Source organism: Vidua macroura, chromosome 11 (assembly GCF_024509145.1).
Source record: "Vidua macroura isolate BioBank_ID:100142 chromosome 11, ASM2450914v1, whole genome shotgun sequence".
Lineage (NCBI taxonomy): Eukaryota > Metazoa > Chordata > Aves > Passeriformes > Viduidae > Vidua > Vidua macroura.
The window spans coordinates 21,037,252-21,054,368 of record NC_071581.1 but is presented as its reverse complement, the minus strand read 5'-3'; the positions used below and the strand labels follow the sequence as shown (position 1 = coordinate 21,054,368).

Sequence of the window (17,117 nt, the reverse complement as noted above, 5' to 3'; positions counted from 1 at the left end):
AGCGTCACGGAGCCACCAAGGACACTTTGTGGCACTGAGGCCACACTGGGAAACCCAACAGCCCCCAGGTGACATCCCATGACCCCAGAGGGTGACACACAGGGGTGGATTTGGGATGTGGTGGCAGCGAGGCTCTGCTGTCCCGGTTGGAAGCGAGCTGCAGCAAAGGGAAGCTGCCCACCATGGAAAAAGGGGGCTGGAGAGGGAATAAAATTGAAAAGTAGGTCCCAGCAGATACTGGAATGGGCTGAGCACTGGACATGGCCACCGTGGGATTTTAGGGTGCTCAGCACCCTGAGGAATTGGGACTTTCTCAGTCACAACTCTGAAGGGATAATCGGTCAGATCCATGGGTTAAACCCCCCTGGGATTTTCAGGGGGGAAATTTGCTCAGCAGGGTCTACAGTCAAATCCTTTAATTTCCTGGATTAGGAAGCCAGGACAGCTTGTCATTTGTCCTGTGGGGAGGAGGTGACAGAAACCTCATTTTCAAACCAACTGCAGGAGCATGGAGAGGCTGGAATACCCCAGCCCATTCCCTGTGCTCTCCCCAGCATCCCAAACTCGGGGGGAAGGAAAACCAGAAAGGAAAGAACTCAATAACTTGGCTCAGCTCTGTGTTTTCCTCTTGGCTGTGCTCCTGATATTAATTTTGCCTCTCCCTGAGGAGGAAAGGGTGTGGGGAGGGACAAGGATGGGGTGTTGGGGATGTTGCTGAAGGGAAGAGGGTGGGAGCAACCAGGAAACCCAAAATGGGAGCTGGGAGAAGAAAAAAGCACGGAGACCTCTCTCACCAGCTGGGAAAGCAGCAGAGAAACCCCAGCCCGTCCCCTTGGTTCTTCTCCACCCTCAAACTTTGGGATGCAGCATCCCTGGGACACGGCTGGGGGGGCTGGGGGTGGGACATGGCAGGAGGGGCTGCCAGCATCCCCCCTCCCAGCCCCCAGCCCGGCTGTGGGACTGCGTGTCCCAGCACCCTCCCCACCCCTGGGAGGGTGAGGATGAGGATGGAGAGGGTGGCAACAGCCAGGGGAAGGATCTCTCCTTCCCTGCCCAAAATCCCAGGGAAAAGCAGCGCTGCGGTTCAGCAGGAAGAGCGCAGAAAGGAAAGGAAAAGCTGCAGAAGGGAAAAGGAAAAGGAAAAGGGAAAAGGAAAAGGAAAAGGAAAAGGAAAAGGAAAAGGAAAAGGAAAAGCAGCAGAAGGGAAAAGCAGGGTTTGTGTTGTTTTTGGTGTATTTTGCTTTCCCTCCCCGTGTGATGAAGGGCTGCTCCACCCAAAGCAAGAGGAAGAGGCTCCATCACTTCGTGCCGGGCAGGCAGGAGGTTCCTGGGGGATCTCCGGCCGCTGGAATGGTCCCGCTGCCCTCCGGGAAGGGCTGGATTCAAATCCAGGCGGAGGATCCGCACTGCGATGGGCTGCGGTGCGATGCCAGGGATGAGGAGGAGGAGGAGAAAGAGGAGAAGGAAGAGGAGGAGGAGGAAGAGGAGCCGGCAGCTTCTCCTTTCCCCGCGCTGCCCTCGCCTCCTGCCCTGCTCCGGGGCAGCCCTGCCCATGGAAGCGGCGCTGCCAGCAGGGATCACCCCCCGCCCTCCCCGCCTCGCTGCCAGCCCGTGCCACCCCTCCCTGTCCCCTCCATCTGCTGTCCCCGCACGGGTGGCCGCTGCTGGCACCGCTCCCCTCCCGGCTCTGCCCCTCCTGCATCCCCAAATCCCCTTTCCTGCTCCATTATTCCCCGGTAAAACCTGCTCGGCTGCGGGACTGTCACCGCACAGAGCACGCGGGTTTGGGACATCTCTCCTGGCGGGGAGGGGACAGAGCCAGCGGGGACAACGAGAATCCGAGGGGCTGGGAACGTCTGTGCTGCTTCAGCACAGCCCAGCAAAGCTGGGAATGGTTTTAGGGGTGTTTGTCACACACCTGGGCCGTGGATACGGAATGTTTTGGCTGGGAATGGTTTTGGGAATGGTTTTAGGGATGCTTGTCACACACCTGGGCCAAGGATACGGGATATTTTGGCTGGGAATAGTTTTGGGAATGGTTTTAGGGATGTTTGTCACATACCTGGGCCATGGATATGGGATATTTTGGCTGGGAATGGTTTTAGAGATGTTTGTCACACACCTGGGCCAAAAGTATGGGATGTTTTGGCTGGGAATGGTTTTGGGAATGGTTTTAGGAATATTTGTCACACACCTGGGCCAAGGATATGGGATGTTTTGGCTGGAAATGGTTTTAGGGAAGTTTGTCACACACCTGGGCCATGAATACGGGATATTTTGGCTGGGAACGGTTTTGGGAATGGTTTTAGGAATATTTGTCACACACCTGGGCCATGGATATGGGATATTTTGGCTGGGAATGGTTTTAGGGATGTTTGTCACACACCTGGGCCATGGATACGGGATATTTTGGCTGGGAATGGTTTTAGGGATGTTTGTCACACACCTGGGCCATGGATATGGGATATTTTGGCTGGGAATGGTTTTAGGAATATTTGTCACACACCTGGGTCATGGATATGGGATATTTTGGCTGGGAATGGTTTTGGGAATGGTTTTAGGAATATTTGTCACACACCTGGGCCATGGATACGGGATATTTTGGCTCATGTTTAACTCGCTGGAGAGGGAAGGGGGTGGGAATGGCCAAGCTGGGATCAGAGGGGGTGGGTGAGGGATGGGAGGGCAATGAAACCCAAAACCTCACTGAGCTGCTCTGCCAGAAGTGCAAGTGACCTGCTGAGGTTTTTCCAGCTGGATCACCTCGCAAAGCTTCGTTCCTACAAAAGGCACTCCATTGTCCAGCCTGGCCCTGCCCGGGGCGGGTGCGCCCCGTGGAGGGGGGGTGGCTCTTGGGGACACACCGAGCCAGCCCTACCCAAGCCCGGAGGCTGCTCCTGACTTTTGACACGGCCACAAAAGGGCTTAAGGCTGCAAATCCTGTCTGAGCAGGAAGTTATTAAATTGGCATGGCTGGAGCACGTCAACAGCCACGGTGCTCGCATCACATCCCATCACATCCCTCGGGAGGAGGGATGGACGGGACACTGCGGGATGGCTGAGCCCGGGCTGGAGGTGGGAATGTGCCTGCCGTGAGCCAGAGGTGTCCTTGTCACCCCGGCTGACGGGACACACCCCCAGCAGCAAGGACAGCTGATCCTAATCAGATCCCCTGACCCCTGGCAGCACGGCCCGAGCAGGGAGGGAGGGCAGGGAAGTGGCAGGGAGGGAGGGAATGCTCAGTTCCAGCAGCAGCAGAGCCTGGTGGAAGCTGCCAGCCCGGGCTTTGCTCCTCTTGCATTGCACAGGGGAGGTTTGGGGGAGAGAGGGATGGAGGGAACAAGGAAAAGGTGCTGTGAGGAGAATCACCTCCTGCACAGCTGCTCCCAGCCTTGGAGTCACCTCCATCAACACACCCCTTCTGTGTTCCCCTCCCTGACCCTTGGTATCCCTCAAGGAAAGGATGGAGAGCCCGGGAAGGGGTGGAGGGAGCACATTCCCCCCACTCGGGGCCTGGTGGGCTCCAGGTGATGCCCTCAGTGGCCCCATCAGTGCCCAGCTCATGGGCTGAGGTGACTCCTGCAAACCCCGAGCTCCAGCTGCTGGCAGGGCCTCAGCAGGGACCAGCAGAGGTCCATGAGCAGAGGAATCCTCCCTGGACTCAAAGTTGCCCAGAGAGGGGCTGGTGAGAGACCCTGCCCCACCTGGGCATCAGCTCAGCCCATCCCTGCAGCCAGCTCAGCTCTGCCCCATCCTGGCTTTGTTTGTCCCTGCTGTCCTGACCCAAGGAAGGGAACACAAAAATCCCTTTTGGGGCCCTTAACCCCCGCCCCTCCTCGTCCTCCTCCTCCTCCTTCTCCCTCTCCATCCGCAGCAGGAGCCCCTGGGGCAGCAGGAGGCGGGATTAGGGTCAGCAGCCAGCACCCCCAGGCACCCAAAAAGCAGCAGCAGCAGCAACCCCAAATCAAAGGCAGCCCAGACAATGGCAGAGCTGCAGGCTCAGGCCTGGCGGAGCATTAAGCAGCAGCACTACCGGGGCCGGGGAGAGCCGGTGGGGACATTACCGGGGCCGGGGAGAGACGATGGGGACATTACCGGGGCCGGGGAGAGCCGGTGGGGACATTACCGGGGCCGGGGAGAGCCGGTGGGGACATTAACGCCACTCTCAGAGCACGGCTTTGCTTTTCTCTGGGTTTGCCCGAGCTGCGTTTCCATTTTTCTCAAAAAAATACCTGTTTGGCTCTAAGAGCCTCCTGCACTTTGCTGCTCGGCTCTCGGGGGCTTTTCCTGCCCGACTTCAGCTCTGGCTGCAGCATCCTGAGGGAGCATCCAGGGCGAGTCCAAACATCCCCTTTCTCCCCTCCTCACTGCCAGGTTAGCTTTATTTCCTTCCTTTTCCTATTTCCCTCCAGTTTCCCTTTCTGGAGTTGAATGACACTGTGCTAATTTGTGGCCCAGCTCCTCCTGAGACTGAGGAGCTTTAATTATATTTTTCTCCTGGTTGGTGCAAGGCTCGGCTATAATTATGCCAGGGAGAGCATTACTTAGGAGTGACCTGGGAGCAGCATTCCCTCTGGGAGCCAGGGCACTGGCTGCTCCCAGGAATTCTTATTTAAGGTGCTGGGCAGCAGATCCCCATGCTGGAGAGGAGCAAAGTGTTTGCCACGTGCCACCCATCCCTGGGACTCATCCAGTGATGGTCCCTCCTTCCATAGCCAGCCCAGCCACTAATTGCAAACCCGTGAGCTGTGGAAGCAAGAGGAAACCCTGGAGAGATGTAGGGTCTGCCAGCCTTGCTTTAGACCTGCCATCACCCATCCTGGAGAGCCCTGATCTCCCCCGACATTCCCTGTGCACCCATTCCCTGTGCCAAAAACCAGGGGCTGGGCTGAGCTCCCTGGCCCACCTTTGTGGCCTGGATGTTTTATTTGAGGGGATAATGGCACAGCAGAGCCTACAGATAATTTGCCTGAGGTGTCAATTAGCACTAATGAGATGGGACTCGGGGTGTCCAGTGCATCCTTCATCCTTCCAGGGCGGCAGCAGGAAGAGTGCTGGCTCTTGGCTGATTTGAGAGGGAATGAAGGTCTCCCAGAGCACTCAGAGAACACCCTGAGCATTCCCTTTAAACAGGCTGGGAAAGAGTTCCCTCTTTGCCTCCCCCTGAAAACTGGTCATGGAATCATGGAAAAATTTGGGTTGGAAGGGATCTTAAAGTTCATCCAGTCCCACCCCTGCCATGGGCAGGGACCCCTTCCCTACCCCAAGCTGCTCCAAACTTTCTCCTGGCCTTGAACCCTTCCAGGGATGGGCCAGCTGCCATCAGCAGGAGTTCCTCACCCTCATTCACACCCCTTCCTCCCCGCCCACTTCACCTGAGCAATTCCAGAGGATCAGAGGGAATTAAATCTCCCATTTAAATTACAGCAAAGAAAATTTAGTAGAATCTCCTCTCGACCCTAAAAGAAATCCCTTAGAAGTGCAGATATCACTGTGCCCTACTCAGACTCCAACAACTTTAGGAAAGCAATTTACTTGCCTCCAGCACACTGTGTTTTTAGTCTACTTTCCTCAGGAAATGGGGCTCACTCCTGTGATTGTGCTGTTTATATATCTATATGCCATCACTCCCACACTAATAACTTTTGAACGTGTTGGCCAATTCCAACCAAATCTGACAGAGCGGCAGAGTTTTCAAAAATACTGAATTCTTACAAATTTAATGAAAGCCGTGGGTGGGCACTTTTTTTTTTTTTTTTTTTTTTTTTTTCCCCACCAAGGGAAAGGCTGAAGAGTGAACTCAGTATGATCAGACAGAAAAGAATACACACGCACAGAGCCACGCCGGGAAATTTGACATTATGTTGGCATTAGAGGGGGGATGTTCCACCCCTGAGCCCCAAAACCTCGGGAATGAGCACCAGGACTCTCCCCCAGTTCTGTTTTGTGGCATTTGGACGATGCAGTTTGGTGTGGGCACTGCAGGGGAGGGTTCCTTCATTAGGAAGCTTTAAAATGAAATCCGACTAAGATTAATAAGAAAGCTTTTCCAGCTGGATCTCAGTATGTAAAACCTTGCTCTGCTCTGGTTCTGCAGGCTCAGGGACTCTGCCAAAAGCCTCACGAGGGGGGAGAGCTCGAGCTGAGGGATTGGAGGTTTCAGACAAAGCGGTTTAAGGTAAAAGAGCAGAGATTTACATGGGATATTGGGAAGGAATCCTTCCCTGGACCCACCTAATCCCATCCATCTCCAGCTCTCCATCCTCCACCCTCCACTCCCCAGCAGAGCCCTGGAGCACCCAGTCAGTGCAGGGCAGGGAGGTGTTCACAACTGGCATTCCTGGCTTGATTTTTTCCTCTTCTCTCCCATAATTAGAGGTGGAATATTACATGTCAAGAGCTCATTAAGCATTTTTTCCAATCCCACTCTCATGATGTTCCAGCATCATCACCACTGGGGGATTGAGGATGCTCAGGTGCTCAGACCCAGCATCCCATGGCACCCTGGAGCTCCACACTTCCACGATCCATCCCACAGCACCCTGGAGCTCCACACTTCCACGATCCATCCCACAGCACCCTGGAGCTCCACACTTCCAGGATCCATCCCACAGCACCCTGGAGCTCCACACTTCCAGGATCCATCCCACAGCACCCTGGAGCTCCACATTTCCAGTTCTGCAGCCTTTCGAGGCATTCCCATCCATCCCCAGACCACGGGGAAAGATCTGGCCTTCCCACTCCTCTGCAGTCTGCTTCCTACCTGCCATTCTAGTGGGATTTTAATTTTTTTTTCCCAACCATCAGCTCAAAAACATCATCAAGCCCAAATGTGCTCCCAAAGCAGGCCCGGGAGGCTCATTCATATTGCAGATAAGCCCTTGGCAGACGTGCTGATAAAGATTCCAAGTGTGACTCTGCATACAAATATTCCAGACCCAACAATTAATCCAGCACAGGAGGCTGAGGAGGTACCTGGGTTTTTCCCCTAACCCCAGCCCTATTTCCCAGCCTGGCTGCTAAATATAGCCCTCGCTCAGAAAACAGAAAGGAATGACATGCTCTAATAAACCACCCCAAAATGTGATACAAAGAGCACTGAATTCTCCAGAGGAGCTTTTCCTCCTTGCCTCACCACTGGTCTGGGAGCTTCCTGCAAGGCACAGAGCTCCAGGTGCCTTTTGGGAGCCAGCTACAGGGTGCTGGAGCTGGCCCTGCTTTGAGCTGGGACCTTATTCCAACTTAATTAGACGTGGCTCATTTTCCCCTTCCCTCCTGCTGGTTTTCAGCAGATCCCAGCTCTGGATCTCTGAGCAGTTCCATGAGGAGAAGGGGCATTGTGGGGTACCCAGATCTGCTGTTTTCCAGCAGAGCCTCCCCAGGGCTGAAGCCACACATTTGACTGGTTTTCCACTCAAAACCCCTTTTGGGAATGGAAATAGCTGGGAATCCTCCCAGCACAGGCCAGCCCTGGGATGCTTCCTCTTGGCTGTGAGTCAGGCAGAGGATTTGGGCAAACTCAGGAGCTCTTCTGCTTATCCAAGAGGAGAGGGGAAAATGGGATAAATAACCCAGCACCCCCTACGTGACAGCGCTCAGCCTGTGACAGCCACCAAGGTGCCACCACCTCCTGCCCAGGCTGCCCCGCTCTGGTGACCCTGCCTCACTTGAGGAGGTTGTGCATCCCCAGCCCACTGGGAATTTACCAGAGGGACAACTGGGCTTGGATCCACCCTGCTTTGAACAGCACCGCAAGGCCTGGGCAAGCCCAAGGCGGCTGCGAGGTGCACGAGGCACCAACCTGCAGATGCCACAACAAGCCACTTCCCTCCAGCAGCACCCCTACGACAACAAAAACTCCCTTTTCTCCCCATTTCTCCCCATTTCTCCCGAGTCCCCAGGGCGGGATCCCAGCTCAGACACACCAGGATGGGCAGGAACCGCCTTACCTGGACGCCGCGATCTCCGCTTTCTGCTTGGCGATGGTGGCCGCCCTCTCGGCCGCCTCCACGGCCCGATCCACCTTCTCCCGGATCTTGCTGGCGCGCAGCGGGATGAGGTTCTTCCTCTTGCCGCTGACCAGGATGTTCTGCTTGTACTTGCCCTCCTCCTTGGTGCCGTCGGGGAAGGTCATGCAGCCGTAGCCGTGGCGCTTGTTGTTGGCCCACTCGCCCTCGTACTTGAGCCCGTCCGAGCGCTGGCTCACGCCCGAGCCCGAGCGCTTGTCGTTCTTCCACTCGCCCACGTAGATCTCGGTGGTGGTGGCGTCGATGTCGTCTTCGATGACCGAGAGCTCGGCCTCGCCCTCGCCCAGGCTGATGGTGGAGTTGATGTCGCTGGCGGTGGAGCTGACCGTGCTCATGCCGGCCTCGCTCCGGAACGAGCTCTGCTTGCTCCGCTGGCTGGCCAAGGAGCTCTTGGACTCGGACTTGCGGAGCTTGAGCCCGCTCAGCAGCGAGCGCCGGAAGATGCCCTTCTTCTTGCTCTTGAGGATCTCGGCGTCACTGTGGGCCATGAGGACGAAGCCGCCGCGGGACACGGCCGGGCTGCCGGCCACGGCGGGCGAGGCGTCGGGGTGCAGCGCCGTGCCGTTGGTGTGCTCGCTGCGCAGGGAGTTGATGGACGTCCTCAGGGGTGACCTGATGACCGCAGCCATGCCGTAGGGAACGCTCTGCCGGACGCCGTAACCCTGGCGCATCCCTCCGACCCACTGGCCCTGGTATGTCCCTGCGGAGAGGAGAGAAAAGCAAAAGGAGGGTGGGGGGGGGTGTCATGGCATCAAACTCCTCCGGGAGCTCTTTGCAGCTCTGGAATCCCAGTCCCATCTCCAGGACGAGGATTGCAATGTCAGGTTGTGGAGGGAAAATTGATTGGATTCACAGAGTTCACAGAATGACCAGGTTGGAAGAGACCTTAAAGATCATCGAGTCCAACCCCTGCCCTAACACCTCAACTCAACCCTGGCACCCAGTGCCACATCCAGGCTTGTTTTAAACACACCCAGGGATGGTGACTCCACCACCTCCCTGGGCAGGCCATTCCAGATTGCAGGCTTGCACTCCAGCTGCAGCATGGGGATGTTAGAAACCATCCAAGGCATCGAGGAACTGCCCCTCGGATCAATCCCTAACGTGAAAGGGAAGGGAGCAGGGGTGTGGGATGGGGGAATGGTTATCCAGGAGCACACTCCATGCTGCTGGCAGCGATGGCATCTCACAGTGGATGGATAATGCATAACAATACATTTATTTATACACACAGTGCCTTCATCCGGTGTGCTGGGGGAGGAAGCACCTCCATAGAAATAAAGGCCTCACAGGGAGAGATCCATTTGGATATTCCCCTTGGAATTGTGCCCCTGTTGGAGCTCCTACATTTGCGTGGGCACTTCCTGGAGTTTCTTAACTGCTTGTCGGTGGCACGAAACACGCACAGGGCTCCACCCTGGCACTGGGAACGGGGGGACAAGGAGCCCACCCAGCCTGGGGGGCACAGCTGGACCTCAGCACCCTCCCTGTGCACCGAAACACGGGGTGGGTGGTAATCTGCTCAGGGCTCCTAATCCCATCCCCTCCTGGAGCTCGCAGATTGGCACAATTCCAGGCCTTATCCCAGCCCATTGAACTGCAGGGCTTGTTTTTATTCTTAGGTCGGCTTAATCTTCTCCAGGCCAGCTCGAGATGCAGTGAGCCACTGTGAGCCCTCCTGGGGCAGATCGAGGAGCCTGAGGATGGCTCCGAGCAGGGCCCTGGAGCTGCTGGAACGCTGTGAGCAGTCCCAGCCCTGGGATGTGAAGAGCTGGGATGTGCACAGGCAGCACCCTGCCAGCAGTGGGACCTCCCTTTGTGCCAGCCCCGTTCCCACACGCCCAGGGAGCCTTAAAATAGACCTGCTGAAACAGTGAGCCCTGCGTGAATCGGGCCAGTCCGACCCCAGCACTCCCTGAGGAATCTCCCTGCCCAGTCCTGGGGCTCAGCAGTGGAGAAGGGATCTGGGCTGGAGCAGCTCATGCTGAGCACAGGAACTGCTTCCTGAGAGTGTGAAACCAGCACCTGGCCACGTTTTGGGGCGTATTTTGGGGTGCTTCAGCTGTCTTTTAGCTGCCAGCGCTTTGGACAAATCCCCCAGGGTTTGGGTGTCCTTCCCCGGGCTCCAATGGCATTAAATTATTGGGGTGGCAGCTTTGTGCACCCCAAAAAAACCAGCAGGCCCAAGCTGGGGACCCCACAGAGCCTGCCCTGGAGAAGGGACGTGGAGAGGCAGGGGCAGGTGGGATTTACTGAGGGTTTATAGGATTAGCACCGGGATTAGGGCAGGCACTGGCAGGGCAGGGCGAGGAGGTGGTGACAGGGAGAAGGATGGGGGGCAACCTGCAGGATGCAGCTCAGGGGACACTGCAGACATGTCCTGTGGGGGGGTTTGAGCAGCCAGCCTGCCTTGTCCCCTGTGGTGTCCCCAAGAATCAGGAACAACCAGTGCCATGAGCCCACAGCTCTCCCCGTGCCTGGGATGGTGGCTGTGGCAGAGCCTGCCAAGGTGTCCCTGCATTCCCTGGGCACCTGGCAGCACTTCTCTTCCCTTTCTGGCTCCATCCCAGAGTATCTCAGCAGGACAATGGAGCAACCTGGGGAAAGATTCCCCCCCGTGCCAAGGAGCCCCCAGGGTGGCTTGGGATGTCCTCACGCAGTGCTCCTGCTTCCCTGGAGATGGATTCAGTGGGTTTCAGTGTTTTCAGTGTGGGCAGGGGCACAGTGAGAACAGTTCCTGCATGAGATCCACCAGATCCCACCCTGCCCAAGTCCCGATCTCCCTTTCCCTTGGCTGAATCCCTTGACTCCAGCCCTGACCCCACACAGGTCCCTCGGCCTCCTCATCTCCTGGCAAACGTGGAGCAACTCCCAACCCCCAGCTCTGCTTTCGTGGGGGTCGTTTCTTCCCTGCAGGAGGCAGCAGCATGGATTATCCCCAGGGATTGCCTCAGAGGCCACGCTCGTGTCCCCGACGGCCACCAAGACATCTGAGCAGCTTCGTGGCCACCAGCAGATCAAAGAGCTTCCTGTCAGGGAGCTCAGCCCTTCCTCAGCCAGCAGCACTCTGTCAGAGTCCAGCACATCCCTGTGGCTGCCCTGGCTGGCTCCAGACCCTGGCAGGGGGCTCGGAGACCTTGGCACAAAGTCAAAAACACCTGTGGCTTCCATTTTAGCCCGTGGGAAAAGCTGCCAACTCTGTGTGAGGAATTACAAGCCACAAGGGTTTGAGTAGCGTGGTAGTTGAGTTAACACAGGGTGAGAAAGTAGAATTTTGGGGTTTTTAGAATGGGGTTCAGGGGACAAGACGGAGGGATTTGGGCATGTCCTGACCTTCTTCTCCTTCTTCTTGCCCTCCATGTCTTGGTGTGCTGGTGACACTTTTCTATTGGTTTAAGGTACAGACACAGTGTCTAACATAGATGATGGGTATTGACACAATATTGTAAATATAATACACGTAATTTTTGATATAAAATGTAAACGCCGCCCGAGGCAGCACACAGAATGCCATGGCCGACCTGCTGGACAGAGCTCAGCAGGTCAGAGAGAGAATGTTCTAGATAAGGGAAAATAAACAACCTTGAGAAGCCGATCCTACGCATTTCTGACTCCTTCTTTGGCTGCACGGGCTGGGAAACAAAAGGACTTTTACACTCTCGGGGTCATCCTGACACACAGAGACCCACAGACTCCGAGAGCGCTCCTTCCTTCCCCTGACTCCCTGATGTTTTAAACCCCTGGACATCCAGGATTTGGCCATGGATAGCGGGAGGCTCCAGAGCCATCTGATCTGCATTGCCCCGAGCCCCGCTCGGCTTAACCTCTGCCCCAACATTTGCAGATAATGTGCACAAAGCTTGGTCTCACAAGGAGCCCGGAGACTCCTTGTCCCTGCAGAGGAAACGGGATTTCAGGATATTTCCCTTCACGTGCCAGGATGGACGGGCTGCAGCTGCTCCAGGGCTCGGGGGATGGAAAGGGAAGGTGCAGCAGGAATGTGGCACGGTGGGGACAGCAGGGTGGGGCTGGGAGGGGTGGAATGAGCATTTCTGATGGAACAGAATCATCTGCTGAGGTGCTGAAGGGGGAATTCCACGGATTTTGGTTCTGAGCGCCTCACAGGGCCGGGATGCAGGAGGGGAACGTGCTTGCCTTGGGATGGGAGGCAGGGAGCAATCCAAGGCAGCCCTGGCCACAAACCCATTGCATTGCCCAAGCCAGAGAAGAGCCAAAGGCACCGTGATGGAGGAGAATCCCTGGGGAGGAAAAGGTCCCAACCTCTTCCCTCAGCCGTGCAGGGCACCCCTATGGATGCCTCCAAGATGCCACAAATATCCATCCCACTTCTGTGTGGCCCTTTTGCACGGGGCAAAAAGGACAAAGAGAGAGAAGAAAGTCTTGGACGTGGAAAGTCAAGATAAAGGTGAGGAAGTGGCCATGTCCATGCCGAGCAGAGCTAAGGAGAGGGCACAACCTGAGGCTTGGAGAAAACAACTGGAGTCATCCCAAAAGATGGATTGGAGGAAAAAAACCCTATATCAGAAATCACTGTTGGAGTGTAAGAAAGGGAACAGGCTCATGGGAAAGACAGGGATCGATGTAAACACGGAGAGAAGACAAGGGGCAGTGCTGTTGGACACATTCACTGGTGTTCCTAACCCTGAATTTGGGGTTTTTTTGGCTTGCTCCCCTTGCAGCAGGGCTGGCTTGTTTCCAGAGCTCCTGCAGGAATTGCCATGGCTTTGAGGAGCGTGCAGAGCCCCATCCTTGGCCAGAGGCAGCGGGGCTGAGAGCAGGAAGTCCCTGGCCTGGGAAGCATCATTCCTGATTCTGCAGCAGTGTCAGGGAGCAGCACTTCCTCAGCATTTGGCTAAAATCCATCCTGGGAAGAGAGCTGAGAGTCTGCAGGGCAGCTCCTCGTGGCCCCATAATGCCAAAATCCCCAAAACCAGGGCTGGCCCGGGTTTGCACCTTGCAGCGAAGCAGAGGGGGGGTGAGCAGGACCCTGCACCTCCAGATTCCCTGCTGGGAACAGGGATAAGGCAGCAGCATTCCAGCAGTTCAGCTGGGCTGGGGAGCTCTAACACAGCTCCTGTTTGCAAAGATCTCCATGGAGAGGATGGGAGGCATTGCAGGAACAGCGAGGCCTTTCCGTGCATTTCCCTTCCTCTGCCAAAGGGATTTTGGGGATTTTGCTGGGGAGGGGAGGAGAGATCTCCAGCTCTGGCTCATCCCTCTGGGATACAGGCACCGTGGGGATCCAGGGCTGCTCCCTCTCACTGACAAGATCTTTCTTCTCCATGGCTGGAAAGGGACAACCAAGCCACTGCTTGTTGTCCCAAACTGAGGAATGTCCTGGACCTGGAATCCTTTCCTGCTTATGCAGAGGTGGTGAAAGCCCACGGTGATGCCCAGCCACTGGATAAAGGGGATGTGCAGCATTCATTCCAGTGAAATCCAGCTTTATAACCAATAAACCTCCCAAGCAGCTCGCTCAGGAATAGCTGGAGTTTGAAGAGCACAGGAGGAAGCCCGAAGGGAGCATGTGGGGCTGCCCAGGTATGTGGGGCTTCCTCTGCCTTGAGGTGGGATCATGCACTTGGATATCAACCTGGTCCATGATGTTGGAAGGAGATAAAAATAAGGAGTTTTTTTTGGGTTGGAATGACTGCGTTTTGTTTCCCCCCCTATGCCCATGCCCAAGATTTGGCATTTTGTAGCCACTGAGCCCTCTGGCCCCACTCCAGGAACGCCATTAAGGAGAAGCTTTATGGTTGCTCCCAGGTTTTTCCCAAACCCACACAGCCGGTTCCGTGGCCTGCAGGATGAATCCTCTGGCAAACACATGGATAAAACCCACGGGAGGTTTGCACAGACCTGCCCTCTTCCAGTTCCTCATATGGAGACATCCAAGCAGGAATTTGGGATGTTGTGAAGCACTTTGAGGGCAGCGGACACACATGTGTCATTATCACAGCCCGACCTCAGAAGAAGACAAATGTTTGGAAAAAATTCCTTCTCCATCCCTAACACTGAGTTGAAAGCCCAAAGCACACCCACCACGCTGGGTCAATATTCCCAGGTTAGATAAATTCATCAGCAACAGGGATGCAGCTTCCCAAGTTTGCCTGGAAAATGGGAGCAGGAGGCTCCAAAGGGCAGGAACTCTGTCCCATCCTTGAGGCACAGCCAGATCCTCCTGGTGTAGTGACTGTGCTGGGCACCAGCAGCATTCCCAAGCTCCCAGCCCTCCTTCCCCAAAATCCCAGGGAGGAGGGGGAAGTGGTCCGAAGTGCCCCTCCACTTCTCCAAGCCAAAGTAATTAGGTTTTACAAATTGCTGATTTATCTCACAAAGGATCCTTCCTGGCGTGCTCAGCCCCCCTCTTATCTCTGGCCTCTGCAGCATATTAATTAAAGATGTCCGATGGCAATAATTAGGCCGGGCTCTTGAATTCCAACCAGAGGAGGGAGTTTTACAGATATCCTTTTCCAGCTGCTCGATATCACAGAGCCCAGGAGGATTCACACACAAATCATCTCAGGCACACCCAGCCCAAAGGGAAGAAGGTCTGGGAGAAAAGAGAGGGCTCAGCCAGCCTCAGCTCTGATGGTGTGACAATGGGCACATCCTCGCCTGCCATCCCGGGGAATTGCTGGGAAAAATGTGCCCCCAAATGTTCAGCCTGACTCTATGGGGACTCCTGAGCACAGGAGCACAGGATCCCAGAATGGTTTGGGTGGGAAGGGACCTTAAAATTCCTGTTGTTCCCACTCCCTGCCACGGCAGGGACAGCTTCCACTATCCCAGATTGTTCCCAGCCCCATCCAACCTGGCCTTGGGCACTGCCAGGGATGCAGGGGAAACCACATCTTCTCTGGGCACCTGTGCCAGGGCCTGCCCACCCTCACAGGGAACAATCCCTTCCCAAAATCCCATCCAGTCCTGCCCTCTGGCAGTGGGAGCCACTCCCTGTGTCCTGTCCCTCCATCCCTTGTGTCCCTCTCCAGCTCTCCTGGAGCCCCTTCAGGCCCTGGAAGGGCTCTGAGCTCTCCCTGGAGCTTCTCCTCTCCAGGGGAGCACCCCCAGCTCTCCCAGGTTGGCTCCAGAGGGGTTCCAGCCCTTGGAGCATCTCCGTGGCCTCCTCTGGAACTGCTCCAGCAGCTCCACGTCCTTCTCACACTGGGAAACCCCAGAGCTGGAAAAGCACTTCAGGTGGGGTTTCAGAGGGGGAGAATCCCCTCCCTCAACCCCCTGGTCACTGCATGGACGTGGGGACACATTTTCTGCCAGGACACCCCTCCTGGCCTGTCCCTCCCGGCAGCAGGACACCGTGTCCAGCCAGGTGACTTCCATGCCCTGCCCTGTGCCGAGCTGCTGCTCTCAGCCCCCCAAAAACCCTGCCCTAACCCCCCCCTCAGGCATGGCATGGATGGCTGGGAGCTGCCACCTGCACTGCCCACCTTGGAACGTGGGAATCCTGTGTCCAGCACCACACAGATCCCAAATCCACAGCCAGTGATCCCCCTCCAGCCCTGCCAAGGTTTTCCTTCACCAAGCCACGCTAAAAACACAGTCAGATGCTTCTGCTGTGGCTGCTAATTTGCCAAAAATATGCTCTGGTAACTGCTTACACAGGGGAAGGCATAAAGTATGGATTTTTGAGTATGCAAATCTAATCTGCAGGCAGGAACACGTGATGGGTGTTAGTCACAGTGCTAATGCTGGGTGCATCCAGACATGGTGGGCACAGCCAGGCCTGGGCATCCAGGGAGGCACGGAGGGCAAGGAGGAGAGGATGAGGAGGATGAGAGCTGCTCTGCTCCTGCCTGGGTGCAGAAGGAAATCTGGTTTGGGGGCCAGTAAATAATAAAGAATTTACAGCTCGTGTCAGCATGGTCAGCTTGTACTTGTAAAAGCAGGGAGCCTCCATCTAAAGGAATCAAGCAGTGGAGGTGCTGGGTTTGGATGAGGTTTGGAAGGAGGTGGCTTTGGAAGGGGTAGGGATGGGAGCAGGGATGGCTTTGGAGCAGCCAGAAGCTCTGCAGGAGCAGGAGCCGGGGGCTGCAGGGAGGAGATGGATTTCTACAGCCTCACGCCTCAGCCAGGGAATCTGCATCCTCCTCCTCCTCCTCCTCCTCCTCCTCTGGATGCAAATAACAACAAAAGTATTTCTGGCTGAAATACCATGGAACAGGGATTGCTGAGCCCTTCTCCTTGGGGAAAATCCCCGGGAAATCACAGGTGGCAAGAATGTTCCTCTGGGGGGTATGAGCCCCATCCCAAACATGGGGACACATTTATGTCCTCATTGCCTGTCCCGAGGATACTCTGCCAGCAGCAGGTGAAGGCTCCTCCCTCACTGGAAACATAAAAAAAAAAAAATTGTGTGTGGAAATTAATGTTTTCCAAGGCGTTTCAGCTATTTGCTTCAAGGGGTAAAACTCTGTTCCTCTGTTCTTCAGGAAAAACCAAACCTGTCCTGAGCATCCCCTCCCTCTTCTCATTGCTGCTGCACCTCCTGCTTCCCCAAACCTGTTGGGAAGTTCCTTGTCCAGCCAGAATTCAAGGAAAGGCTTCAAAAACCCACAATAAAGACAATAAAATCTTGGCTTCACTGATCCTCATGGGGCTCATGGTGCCCCTCAGGCCAGTTGTGATTCCTCTTAAAGCTCCAGCTCCTGCAGTCAGGGGAAATACAACTTTTAAAAGGAAACTACCAAAGAAAGACATTTCTTGTTGCCTGTCCTGGCAGTGGGAAGGGCTGGCTTGGTCAGACAGAGGGAAAGTCAAGGAAGCATCATCCCCTGGTGAAATGGGGCCACGGTTTTCCCAGGGCAGCTGAATCCCTGTGGATTCAGCCACCAGCTGGGGTCAAAAGCAGGACAAGGTTTTATCCCCAGGGATGCAAACCACTTCAGGATATTGCTCAGCACCTTTATTAAGGCCAATGTGCTGCTCTCAGAGAGCAGAGTGAAATCAGGCTAATGCTGATTCCCTTAATCCCCCCGTGCTCCAATCCTGCCCCAAACTCCGGGAGCTCTCCCGTTCCCCAGCAGAGATCTGGGAGCAAGAGCTGATTCCCAG

The 17,117-nt window shown here is 55.7% G+C and overlaps 1 protein-coding gene across 1 annotated transcript in view; it reads right to left on the bottom strand.

The window, feature by feature from the left end:
* The window catches only part of JPH3 (junctophilin 3), a 52,226-nt gene that overhangs the window by 27,961 nt on the left and 7,148 nt on the right, over positions 1–17,117 (bottom strand). Inside the window, exon 2 of the mRNA XM_053987147.1 lies at positions 7,950–8,727. Within this exon, the coding sequence (XP_053843122.1) occupies positions 7,950–8,727 (778 nt within the window). The remainder of the gene's footprint in view (positions 1–7,949; positions 8,728–17,117) is intronic.